The sequence below is a fragment of the Gymnoscopelus microlampas genome, assembly GCF_963454915.1.
Source record: "Gymnoscopelus microlampas genome assembly, chromosome: 9".
NCBI lineage: Eukaryota > Metazoa > Chordata > Actinopteri > Myctophiformes > Myctophidae > Gymnoscopelus > Gymnoscopelus microlampas.
This window is the reverse complement of record NC_139946.1, coordinates 13,301,056-13,314,999: the sequence shown is the minus strand read 5'-3', so window position 1 is coordinate 13,314,999 and position 13,944 is coordinate 13,301,056. Positions and strand designations below refer to the sequence as shown.

At 40.6% G+C, this 13,944-nt stretch overlaps 1 protein-coding gene across 1 annotated transcript; it reads left to right on the top strand.

Moving 5' to 3' along the window:
- Window positions 1-5,704: 5,704 nt before the first annotated feature.
- sec22bb (SEC22 homolog B, vesicle trafficking protein b) lies at window positions 5,705-12,723 on the top strand. The gene is made up of 5 exons (XM_084067472.1): window positions 5,705-5,929; window positions 7,562-7,671; window positions 9,202-9,362; window positions 10,426-10,572; window positions 11,339-12,723. The coding sequence occupies exons 1-5, from the start codon at window positions 5,855-5,857 to the stop codon at window positions 11,491-11,493; spliced, it is 648 nt and encodes a 215-aa protein (XP_083923598.1). The 5' UTR covers window positions 5,705-5,854; the 3' UTR covers window positions 11,494-12,723.
- The last annotated feature ends 1,221 nt before the right edge of the window (window positions 12,724-13,944 follow it).

Below are 13,944 nucleotides of genomic sequence, written 5' to 3'. Positions count from 1 at the left end.
TCTCCTCATGCTGAACAACTTTCACCCTCTGACTTTTGACCTCTGACCTTTAGATCTCCCACCATTTTGAATTATATGAAAAACAGTCATTGGCTCCTAACTTCTGCATGTTTTCACTTATGGAAAATCCGTTGGAAATTTTTGTATGCAGAGGTCCAAAGTTGAAGTGTTAAACGTTTCGTGCAGATTGCTCAAAAATCCCAGGAGTAGATAGATTTTAACTATTACAGTTTTATGAAAATTATTCATCTGCACCTAAAACATACATGCAGACTCACATTTCTTTGAAACTTTGCAGAAATGTACAGGGTCATTCCAAATATCACTGAAACCAATCTTACTCCAATTGGCCAAAGGGGGGCGCTATAGCAATTCTTTGAAAATGCAAACTTTAAACAGGCATAAGCAGTGTTGGGATAGTTACTAAAACATAGTAATATATTACTTATTACATATTACTTGTTTAAAAAGTAATGTAGTTACTTTACTTATTACTCCCTGCCAAAAGTACTTAGTTACTTATTACTTTAGTTACTTTTTTTCCTCGCCCCCAGTAATTGCATCCTTTCTCCCCAAAAGTCAGACTTTGTATTTTCAACATTAGTAGTTTTTTTTCTTTTCTGCAGCCTACATTGTAAAATCCTCATTGTACACTCATTTGAATTATATTAACACTAAGACTTTTACTGTGTATGAATTCATACCTTACAGACTAAATTAAAACCATTTGACGACTATGAATTGAATACTAAGGACCTCAATGGAAACAAGTATTTTAAATGTATTTAAAGGGCAAGACCATTTTAGTAGAGGTTTGGGTTGTGTATTTACCTTGCCATGGTGTAACTCCAAAGGTGGACAACAAATCAAAAATAATTGCTCCATCGATTAGAAATTGATAATTCAAAATATGCTCCTCATTGACTTACATTGTACGGTGAAACAGCTCTCAAAGTCACTCTTTTAGCACATAAACAAACACAAACAAAGCTGATTCAGACAATATAGAACATCACCAAACCCACTACTGATTTTTTTTTTTATATAAAAATGTCAACTTCCTGTTGATTTTACTATTTGAAGAACTGGATCCGGATCCACAGATCCAGTCCGTGTTTTCTTCTAAATAAAAATAGCAAAATCAACAGGAAGTTAACATTTTTTATTAAAAAAAAACAGTACTGGGTTTGGTGATGTTCTATATTGTCTGAATCAACTTTGTTTGCGTCCGTTTACATGCTAAAAGAGTGACTTTGAGAGCTGTTTCAGCGTACAATGTGAGTCAATGAGGAGCATATTTTGAATGTTCAATTTCTAATCAATGGAGCAATTATTTTTGATTTCTTGTCCACCTTTGGAGTTACATCATGGCAAGGCACAACCCACACCTCTAACAAAGTGGTCTTGCCCTTTAATGTATTTTAAAAACACCTGGGCTCAAACAGATAATGACTCATCATGAGACACAGGCCAACGTGACCTATATATATATATATATATATATATATATATATATATATATATATATATATATATATATATATATATATATATATATATATATATATATATATATTGTGTGTGTGTGTGTGTGTGTGTGTGTGTGTGTGTGTGTGTGTGTGTGTGTGTGTGTGTGTGTGTGTGTGTGTGTGTGTGTGTGTGTGTGTGTGTGTGTGTGTATATTTACATGCCACAGTCAGTGACCCATATTATATATATATATATAGAAAATAGCCGACCTACAAGCTTACGGCGCGTCTTCATCGGTTAACAAGTCGCTTATAATAAGCAGACATGGCAACACTGTTTGATCCGGTTTAAGGGCGGCCCGCCCTTCCGCAGCTGATAACTCACACAGACAAGTGCGCAACGTTTCCGTATCCGCTCTAGACCGGATCAGCAAGCAGCCTGCATAGCAACTCGATCCCAACCAGTCTACCATGATATCAATGGACCAAAAACAACACAGGATCAAATAAACACATTCAAACCCAGAGTACCACCGAGGCTCGTGAAAAAAAGTAATAAGTTACTTTTTGAAAAAAAGTAAAGGTAATATTATTACTCAAAATGTGAAAGTAATTAGTTACGTTACTAGTTACTGGGAAAAGGTAATAATATTACTTTAAGTTACATATTACTTTAGTTACTTCCCAACACTGGGCATAAGTCATGCCTCGTTTGGCCGAAAGTCGTGAAACTTGCTTACACTTGTGCCTTGACTCATGAGGAACACATGTATCGCTTTGACCAGTAAGCTCCGCCCTTAGATTGTTCGCAATTTTGAGCAGTTTGAAAAACACTTAAACCCAGGATTTTTCAGCTATTTGCGTGAAACTGTATCATCTGTGTGGTCTCCTTTTTCACAGTTCTTTGTCTGTTGGTCCAATGGCGTCTCCCTTAAATGAGTGCCTCACAATCTCAAGGTTGCCAGTTCAAGCCTCACTTGATGCAGACTTCATTTAAGTTGAATTGCAAACAACATGACTGTATCAATGAATACATGTGCAAATGGTAAAGATAACCTGAAATGCTTATTTGAGAGTACGCTTTTTCAATGTATGACATACTTCATTCTGAAAATAGCCGATCTACAATCTCAAAACTTTTCAGATAGCAACGTGTTTCTGAGCTTGTAGATCAGCTGCTTTCACTGTTTTCGGTTGCGAGGAGACATACAATTTCTCTATTGGTAAATGGTTTGTGAACGAGTGATCTTAGTGTTGGCTTGGTTCATGACAGAAGGCAAGAGTTTATGATCTTCAACAGACAACATCAGCCTGGACAAAGCTATAGCACTATAGGTAATGTTGAACCCTATTAGTCCGAAGGTTGAGAATTCGATTCCTGTCAATGGCAATAGGTTGAGATGTCCAATCAATCCATTCTGTTTCCATCTCTCTCTCTCTCTCATCAATCTATTCCGTTTCCATGTCTCTTTTCAATCTATTCCGTTTCCATGTCTCTCTCTCTCTCTCTCTCTCTCTCTCTCTCTCTCTCTCTCTCTCTCTCTCTCTCTCTCTCTCTCTCTCTCTCTCTCTCTCCAGTTTCCCTCTCTCTCTCTCTCTCTCTCTCTCTCTCTCTCTCTCTCTCTCTCCAGTTTCCCTCCCCCTCTCTCTCTCTCTCTCTCTCTCTCTCTCTCTCTCTCTCTCTCTCTCTCTCTCTCTCTCTCTCTCTCTCTCTCTCTCTTTCCCTCCCTCTCTCTCCAGTTTCCATCTCTCTCTCTCTCTCTCTCTCTCTTCTCTCTCTCTCTCTCTCTCTCTCTCTCTCTCTCTCTCTCTTTCCCTCCCTCTCTCTCCAGTTTCCATGTCTCTCTCTCTCTCTCTCTCTCTCTCTCTCTCTCTCTCTCTCTTCTCTCTCTCTCTCTCTCTCTCAGTTTCCATTACTCTCTCTCTCTCCAGTTTCCATGTCTGTCTGTCTCTCTCTCACTGGCCCTTCAGAGGATTGTCTGTTGGTCCAATAGCGTCCCGCTTAAGTGTATGTCTCACAACCTCAAGGTCACAGGTTCAAGCCTCACTTGGTGCAGACTTCATCTAAGTTGCATTTCACACAACATGACTATCAATGAATACATTTGCAATTGTTAAAGATAACATGAAATACTTAATTGAGTGTTTTTTACATACTTCATTGTGAAAATAGCTGATCTACAATCACACAACTTTTCAGATAGCAATGAGAGTATGTTTTTTCAATGTATAACATACTTCATTGTGAAAATAGCCGATGTACAATCTGACAACTTTTAATGGTTTGTGAGCTTGTAGATCGGCTACTTTCACTAGTTTTGGTTCTGAGGAGATGTACAACTTCTTCATTGGTAAATGGTTTGTGAACGAGTGATCTTTGTGTTAGTGAAACAGGGGCTTGGGTCATGACAGAAGGCAAGAGTTTGTGATCCTCAACAGACAATAACAGTCTGGACAAAGCTATAGCACTATAGGTAGTGTTGCAGCTACCTAAGAGTGCCTCACGATCGCAAGGTTGCCGGTTCAAGCCTCACTTGATGCAGACTCATTTAAGTTGAATTGCAAAAAACATGACTCAATCTATTCCGTTTCCATGGCTCTCTCTCTCTCTTCAATCTATTCCGTTTCTATCTTCAATCTATTCCGTTTCCATGTCTGTCTCTCTCTCTGTCTCTTCAATCTATTCCGTTTCTATCTTCAATCTATTCCGTTTCCATGTCTCTCTCTCTTCAATTCTCTCTCTCTCTCTCTCTCTTCAATTCTCTCTCTCTCTCTCTCTCTCTCTCTCTCTCTCTCTCTCTCTCTCTCTCTCTCTCTCTCTCTCTCTCTCTCTCTCTCTCTCTCTCTCTCTCTCTCTCTCTCTCTCTCTCTCTCTCTCTCTCTCTCTCTTTCTCTGGGTCGGCCATAGCTGAGTGGTTAGTGAGCCCGCCTAGGGAGCCAGAGGCTCTGGTTGACCCAGGTACGATGCCAGGCCAGGTCAGCAAATGTGTCCATGAAATGAAATTTGTCCCTGAGCAAGACTCTTAACCCCTAATTGCTCACAGGCCCTCATTGGAAACAAGACCGCAAGGACTTTCATGAACTGACCTGTTAAAGGAATCATCATTTCTCTTTCTCTCTCCTGGCCCCGTATTATCGCTGCTTGCAGCTATATTCATACTTTATTTTACAAATCACAATAATTTACAGATAGTGCATCAAAATGTATGTATTTGTCCCATTTCACAAGTGTTCAAAATCTTTTGAAAATAACAGATCTACAAGCTCACAACGCATAGCGTTGTTTGTTCATGTTTATTCATGTTTTGTAATAATAATAAAAATCTACAAAGTGTAACTAAAGTTTTAAAATAACTGCAGTGGAGTAAAAAGTACAATATTTGCCTCTGAGATGTAGTGGAGTAGAAGTACAAGTATTGGAAATTCTAAATAATCCAGTAAAGTAAAATAAATCCTCAAATTTATACTTAAGTACAGTACTGGAGTACATCTACTTACTTACTTTCCACCACTGGGATTCATTAATATGATGAATTGTTGTAGTCAGACAGTGCATTTTAAGAGAGTACGAAATGTAGAGTACGAAATGATCACGCGGAACCATAGCCCTGAAACATGACTGTCATACCATGACAGTCATGGTGCCGAGTCCCCCTGGTTTATAGCGGTGTTCGATGTTTTTAGTTTTACATTGCCAACTCTCACATGTACATAAACGTTCAGGTTTCAAATATAAAGTGCTTACCCCTGAGCCACGGATGTTACAAGGCGACCCGGACCGCGATAAGTACCCGTATCTCCCGTATTGTTCAATAAAAAGCATTTTAATCCGATCGCAAGCCATTTTCACCAAATGTTCTTCGATACTTTCAACCATGCGACACTAAAGGTTGGAAGGTGTATTGCACTCTGATACATTACAACTAGGAAAAAAAAGGGAAAAAATGGCTGGCGATGGGATTAAATGCTTTTTATTGAACAATACGAGAGATACGGGTACTTATCGCGGTCCGGATCGCCTTGTAACATCCGTGGCTCGGGGGTGAGCACTTTATATTTGAAATCTGAACGTTTATGTACATGTGAGAGTTGGCAATGTAAAGAAAATCGAACACCGCTATAAACCAGGGGGACTCGGCACCGTGACCCATGGCTAGCGGAACCTTAGTTGTGAGCACGAGTTTCCACAAGCGGCGGGGTCACATTTAAAAGTGATACCTCAAAGCGTCAGCGTTTCCGGCCAGCTCAGCGCGTCAGGACTGTGGTGTTGTCATCATCCTTAACACACAGCCTGTCAAACATTACATTACATTACACTGCTGCCTAGTGTAGCTGCTGCTGTTCAAGACACACAGACACAACAACAATAATAATATTGTTTTAAAATGGTGTTGCTGACTATGATCGCCAGGTTGGCCGACGGCCTCCCCCTGGCCGCCTCCATGCAAGAAGACGAGCAGGTTATTTGACAGTCTTTATTGTGGCTTTTTTATTATTTTTGGTACACTGTGTTGTAGTTTGGATGTTTGACCTGAAGACCACTGACGTTACGGGTTACTACGTGGCTTTATTATGTGTTATCTGATCGTTAAGACAATGGATGTGTGCCTTTGTGTTGTTCTGCGACATCCTCTTGGAGATGTCATACTTGCGAGTTATTGGCTAAAAATGATTGATCAAACTCAATTTCCCCAAAAATGAGTTCTCTCCTTTATAGCCTCGTTGTCTCTTTGATATAAACCAAACACACCTTAGGTGTGTTTGGTTTATATCAAAGAGACAATGAGGACCCTGGCCATCCATTAATGACACTTGAGTTGATCTGACATTCATTATGGAGAAGGTTAATTTGGGTGACAACATGCATACATACAGAGACAAGGGTGGCTTTAAATCTAAGTACAGCAAGCAAGTGACTCTTGATTCTTATTTGCTCTTTAAGTTATTTGTTGCTTCTAATAAGCAAAGGGGTTTATTTTTGGGGAGTTTGTGTTGAGCTGCAGTATCATCATGTATGAGGCTGACTTGCTGACAGGACTCTAACATGTTTCCCTTGCTCTCTTGTTTGCTGTCGCAAAGGGAAGCGAAAAGGTTTGTTCTGCTCTGTGTTACTGTGTGTGTGTGTGTGTGTGTGTGTGTGTGTGTGTGTGTGTGTGTGTGTGTGTGTGTGCGTGTGCGTGTGCGTGCTTCAACATCATACATGTGTCTCTGTGATGTACCGGTGATGATACAGTGATGCTTTCACGCAAGACTCAGTCATGTGCCTGTACAAAGTTTAGTGTGTTGTGTAGCCCCCCTTTAACTCAAAGAGGGGTGGGTGCAAGTCGGAACACCCACCGAATAGTCATAAACATTCCTTGGATAGCTATTACAACTGTGATGATGGCAGAACACTAACCAGGAAGAAATATCTAGTCTTTTTGTTGCATTTCAACAAAATCCGACACCCACATCATAATAGTTGTTCACAGATCCATGTATGTTATTTAGAAAGATAACTTGTCCTAAAGTGCAGATGTTATTTTGGGAGTAGTTTACTCCTAGTTACTTTGTTGCACTTGTTGTCTTTACCTGACTACTTACCTGGGTTCATGCAGCTTATTCTGGATAAGGGCGTCTGCAAAATGGCTAAATTGTGAAGAAGGGTGCTGTACCAAAATATAACCTAATAAGTTAGAACTGTATAAGCTCTAAAAAGAAAGAAAAATTGCCGCAAACAAATAGCTCCTGTTGGAAGAACTTATTATAGCACCAGTAGTGACATTTCAAGCAAAAGCTTGTCAACGCATGGCTGAATCTGTCTTCATTTTGTCATAATCACTGTCAAGTTAACCTTTATTGCCTACAATACAGTGCAGGGCAAGAAATTGGCACCACCCAACTACCGTACCAAGTACTGGTCAATACTGTGTATTTTGTACTGTAACTGACCATGATTTATGTAGGTCAGTAATCATTCATTGGAAACAGACAAAACCCCAGGCTGATGATGCATAACCGTTAGACTTTTCATGCCCTAACTAACACTGCTGTGTGTTTTCTCTCTGCGGTTTGAATAAACTTTCTAACCTGTTTTTGTGTTGTGTGTTTAGTTAGGGCGGGACCTCCAGCAGTACCAGAGTCAAGCTAAACAACTATTCAGGAAACTCAATGAGCAGAGTCCCACACGCTGCACTTTAGAAGCTGGTGCCATGGCCTTTCAGTGAGTACAGTACAATTCACCATGCCAAAAGTGAACAGGTTAACATGTACAGTACATGGATGATGCATCTGACCAACTAAGAGGCTGCAAAACTAGTATGATTGGTAACACCCTTATAAACCATCTCATGCATGCAGAGGATCTGGCTATTCTGTCTCCTAGCAGTTCTGGGATTAAGCCAGCGGTTGCATTATGCTCTAATTATGGGGTCAAACAGGGTGTGCAATACATTGCTAAATAAGAGTGTTGTCATATGTAGAACAAAAGGGGTTAAAGGCCTTAACTTTCCAGATTTCTATCTGCCAGGGAAAGTGCTGGTTTTGTGATGAAACAAAATATCTGGCCACTTCATTACAGATCAAATGTCTGATGATGACATGTGCCGCGGAATTCTGGATCAATCAGTAATTGATGAGGCAATATGAGTCGAGACAACATTCTAGGTGGTGATGGTTATGCTTTAATTTACATGATGTCATGGGGAGAAGTATGTTAGACACAGATCGTGGTAAGGTAGTTCTGCCAACGAGCACAGGGCTCAGACCATAGTTATACTAGCTGCTACAAGGAGACGCTGAACCATAACAGACAGGCTGTAACAAAAACAATAGCTACAGTATCAGGCCTAGCGGAGACTTCTTGGCTCCTACAGGCTACCAAATATCATGGCATATCATAATGTATTATGTAAGTGTACTATAAGTGAAGGTCAAATATAAAGGTTAGATATAAACAACCATAATAACAATATAGTATAACGTGAAATTGTTCAATTGTTGTTGAGTTTGAGGCCCATGATTAAAATTAGGAAAAAAAGTGTCGCACACTCAGTGTCGCTCTATATGAAGTTTTATTAATTGACGTTTTGGCCTGCTGGCCTTACTAAGAATGAACCAAATCTTGTTTTTAATTCTGAGGAAGGCCAGCAGGCTGAAACTTCTTTCCTCTTTTTAAGTTAGTCTCCAGTAGTCATCACCTCACCAGTGTTGATTTCGTCGACTAAAACTATGACGAAAAATGTTCGTCGACTACCTTTTTTCACTGACGAAAACTAAATAATAACTAAATAAAAACTAGTATAGGCTATGATGACTAAAACTATGACTAAATATATTGACAATTTGTGCTTGGGTGTTGAGCTCTGAAAATAGCGAGCTTGTAGATCGGCTATTTTCAGCATGCAACCAAGTGTAAAATCAGCCATTATGACGCCATCACGGCCATTTTAGTCGACTAAATCAACTGTAGATTTAGTCGACTAATCCTATCATATTTAGTTGACTAAAACTAGACAAAATTAAAACATTTCAAGTGACCAAAATATGACTAAAACGAAATGGAATTTTATTCAAAAGACTATGACTAAAACGAAATCAAAATTTGCTGTCAAAATCAACACTGCACCTCACCACAGCCCTTGGTGTGTGCGTTACCTTTCCTGCTACATGAAGGAAGCCATGATGATGACACAGACTTTGTAACCCTGTTTATGCCACAGTGATTCTTAATCATCACACATTCTCTTTCCAGCTACGTTATAGAGAAAGGAGTGGTCTACCTTGTCCTGTGTGAAGCAGGCTTTCCCAAAAAACTGGCCTTTGCTTACCTTGAAGACCTACAAGCTGAGTTTCATGAGCAGCATGGAAAGAAAGTCCCCACAGTGTCCCGGCCCTATTCCTTCATTGAATTTGGTAAGAGTCAAGAGAGCATCTGGGTTGTTGGTTTGGGTCATGGTTAAGGAGCAGTGAAATAGTCAGTGTTTTTTTTTTTTGTACGCCTAATCAGAGTTAAATCAAAACTGAGGATTTTTGGGGAAGTGGTTAAGTCCCTGCCCACCACCACGGAGGTTGTGGGTTTGAATCCACCGTGGTGCATCCGGCTTTGGCGGGCGTCTATGCGTACACAATTGGGGAAGCCAGGCAGGGAGGGTGATATTGGTCATTGCACGTACTCCTACGGGCTGGGGCGGCGCCTGTCATCAGGGAGTGTTGGGCAGGAAGAGTAGGACGAAAGTCCTACGTCCTCCCGGTGGGGGCTCCTCACTGGTAGCCTGGCGTTGGCCAGACCGATAACGTAGATTCACTCTCACGTTCCTCCCCGGTATCAGTCTGGACTTCGGCCCATAGGGAGCGAGTATGAGAAATCAGAAAAGGATTTCACTGTTGTACGGACAGCAGTAAAAACCCAGTCACTGATTGGCCCAATAACATTTTTTTTAACTCATTCAGTGCCAGACTTATTTCTGGCTGTGTTTGCCCAGTGCCAGAGATTTTTTCGATTTTCTTACCTTTTCAAGTAGTCACAGAATATTTATCTCCAGTATGATCGATCCCCTGATGGTTGCTAATCACGGAGGGTTTCACTGTGCTTCCGTGAAGAAAATGTCATCACGACCTCCCGTTCGCGTGTTATACACTGTTGAAAATAACATGTCTCGCCGAAAATACATAGTAAAACACAGGAGACGAGATACAGAATAATTCCCAAATACTTTAACCAGGAAGTCAATGGAGCAGTAAATCTTCGGATCACGTTATCTCCTGTTTCTGTGTAAAAAAAACTAAAAGAAAAACGTCAATGGCACTGAATGAGTTGATGTCTAAATAAGAAAAAGAAAACAGAGGATTTTACTATGGTAGTAGCCGTGGCGGGGACACTTGTGATTTGTCACACATAATTATTAGGTACATTCCCACTCCACCATCGGTTAACTTTTCATTGTCTGCTCTGCTGTCCATGTCTCTTCCTTATCAGACACATACATCCAGAAGACCAAGAAGTCGTACATTGACAGTCGAGCACGAAGGAATCTGGGCAGCATCAACACAGAACTCCAGGATGTGCAGAGGATCATGGTGGCTAACATCGAGGAAGTGCTGCAGAGAGGCGAGGCCTTGTCTGGTAAGATAATCATATCAGGTTTCCTGTTAAAGCTGCAATCGATACGTTTTATGTCCTCCCCTGGCGGGAGAGAGTTACGTGAAACTGTTACACCTGAGATTCCAACCCGGGCCTCCCACGCGGGAGACCAAACATTAGCGCCCCGGCAAGAGAGAATTCACGTGTGAGTTCCAGGCAGGACTACTTGTCCACCAGTAGGCGTCCTAACCAACGGCAGGGTCTAAAGTTCTCAGTGGAAGAGTATAGGGAGACCACCTGCAACCACTGGAGATGTACTAGTTATTTTGTATCATTGTAACATTCCCTGGGTCAAAAAAAGTCCTTTTACACACCTTCTTGATGGGATCGGTGTGTAAGAGTAGACGGGAGCGCATGAAAAGACAAAAAGGGATATCTGATGAAGGTCAGTGCGACCGAAACATATTTTCTGAAGACGGTGTGCAGGATTCCTTTTTGTCTTTTCATGTATTCATATTCCCTAGCATACAGATTGGTTGGTTAAAATAATGTTTTATTCATTAAGAAAAGTTCCGGATTGCAGCCTTAAAGCAGCTTGAAGCGCTTGACATCGAGGTCAAGCACAGTGCATCTGCGTGCATGTCTCTTCACTGACTAATGAACGGCAGAGGGCTCATCTCCGTTTCAGATTGTCAGTCTTTCTCTCGGTGACAAGACAAGACAGAAGAGGATGCGCTGTGCCCGTTTCACTTTGTAGTCTTTGTACCCCATCGTCTCATTCACCCCCCTACTCTGTCTTATCTTTCAGCGCTGGACTCCAAGGCCAGCAACTTGTCCAGCCTGTCTAAGAAGTACAGGAGTGATGCCAAGTACCTGAACACCCGCTCCACCTATGCCAAGCTGGCAGCGGGTGGTGTCTTCTTCATAATGCTCATTGTCTATGTGCGCTTCTGGTGGCTCTGAGAGAGGAATTACAGGAAGAGGAAGAGGAAAAAATATAGAAGTACACAAAGTCTGCAGGCTCCTTTAAGAAATAGTTCCTCTCTCACCTTCGGCTAAAAGCAGCTCTTAACAAAAGACTTGAGTTCAGACACATACAGTACTACCGCCCATTTTGTTTGCGTCTGTAGTTTTGTCATCTAATGATGATCAAGGATGTTCAGTGGAATCCAGTTTAATTATTAATAATTACACAGTAGTTCTGTAGTATTTACCGCAGAGTTGGGGCGAGAGGAAACGCGCGTGTGTGTGCGTGTGTATGCGTGAGGGAGAGAGAAAGATAGAGTGAATGAGTGCGTGAGAGTGTGTGTGTGGGTGGTTTGCTTTGTTTGAATGGGAGCACATGTGAATAAGAGAAAGAAAGTGCATGTTTTCTGTGTGTGTGTGTGTGTGTGTGTGTGTGTGTGTGTGTGTGTGTGTGTGTGTGTGTGTGTGTGTGTGTGTGTGTGTGTGTGTGTGTGTGTGTGTGTGTGTGTGTGTGTGTGTGTGTGTGTGTGTGTGTGTGTGTGTGTGTGTGTGTTACCAAATTTTTAAGTAACAGCTTTACTTCTGCTGATTTAATCATATACTGTATAGCAATACAGAGAAGTTAGAACATAATTTTATTTACCCTACGGACATCAAAAGAGCTTTGACGTTTATTAACACTACATTCATAACGTCATGCCAGCTTGTCAGGCTTGGAGAAAAAAAAGGATGTGGTCACAATTTAAATATTTGGAAAGAAATCAGGAAAGTGTGTGACGTCAAACTGAATCATGTAGTGTCCCCAGTATAAGCAAATTGATTTGTGCAGAACACGACTGAACACGATTTTTCAAATATCTCGGCAGAAACGTGGTATTTATCCCTGATATGAATTTTTGTATTATTATTTCTGGGATGGTCTAGGCCTATTACATGACCTCAATAGAATATGGCTGTTTACTCCCTTTATTTCCTACTCCCTGACTGAGTGGACCAGAATACATGTTAACGAATGCACACCAGTTGATGCTGAATGGGCTCCTTTCCTTTTATTTTGTAAAAAGTTGATTTAAGTGGAGACTCGAATCGATGTCATAACTGGTTAAGGCTGAGAATGAGATTCATAGATATTGCTATAGATAACCTGACCTTGGTTATCTGTGGAAGGCAAGCTGCAATTTATCTGTACTCTCTGCTATCTATGAATAAAATGATTTGCACAATGAAGTTTTGGTTTCTGTCAGATGGCCTTGATTCTAACTGAATGCTAGTGATGCTTAACCCATTAAGACCTGGAACGCATCTGTGTCACTTTAGATTTCTTTGTGCCGCGCTACGAGCTTGCATATCTGCTATTTTTGAAAAATCGTATTTTTTTATTTTATTTTTTAACTGTTAGTATTTAGAAAACATTTTTAAGAATCGCCTCAGGTCTATGTTCTCTTCCCGCTTGGGCCAGTGGTTCCCAGGGAGGTCCCCAAATTATTTTTGGCGGGTCAGATGATTACCTTAATGTGTAACATTGTTTTCTCACTCAACAGTAAACAAACCAACATACAGTATAAGTGTATACAGGGTATCTGCTCATGTCTAAAGTTGCAATTTAATAACCTTTAAGACCTTTTTAATATGTAATTGGCCAAATTGTCAAATATTATGTAAGAAAGAGGCAAACATTGTGAAAATAGCCGATCTACAGGCTCACTGCGAAGCATGGTGAGCTTGTAGTTTGGCTATTTTCACAATATTTATCTGTGTCAAACTAAATGTAATGCCTACAATTGTGCTTGTCAGGGTGGGGGGTCCCCAGTTCAAAAATGATTATTTTGGGGGGTCGTGGCCTGAAAAGTTTGGGAACCCTTGGCTTAAGCCATCTTTGCAGTATGCCCCACACAGTTCTGTGTCTGCTTTGGATAAAGGTTCTTGATCCTTACTTCAAGTGCTTAGCTACTGTACACAAACACGTACATTACACATGGTCATAATCCTACTACTGTTGGACTTTAGACAAACAGACATACCAGTGTTTATTCTGGGCACATATTCAGGGTCTGGCTTGAGTACATTTGGCTTATTTGAAAAGATAGACTGTGAGGAAAAAAAAGAAACGTTCTCCAACTTCAACACCTTATTAGCACATTAGTTTCCTCTAGTCTACTGTGTTGCTAAATACTTTTATGGCATAACGTGAGGAGGGCTGCCTAATTAAATAAATTAAAAATCATTGTCAAGAATAGACCTGTAACTATCGATTAATTTCTTAGCAATTATTCTATTGATTACTTTTTCAATTAAGTAAATTGTCTTGAAGCGTATTTGTTGACATCCTATGATGATTCCCTTCACACGAAAGAACCTCTTTGTTGAGTATTGGACAGATACCAGTGCACAATAAACAATAATAGCCCCTGGGGGGATGGTTTCCACAAAATATCCTGTTAAAAATAA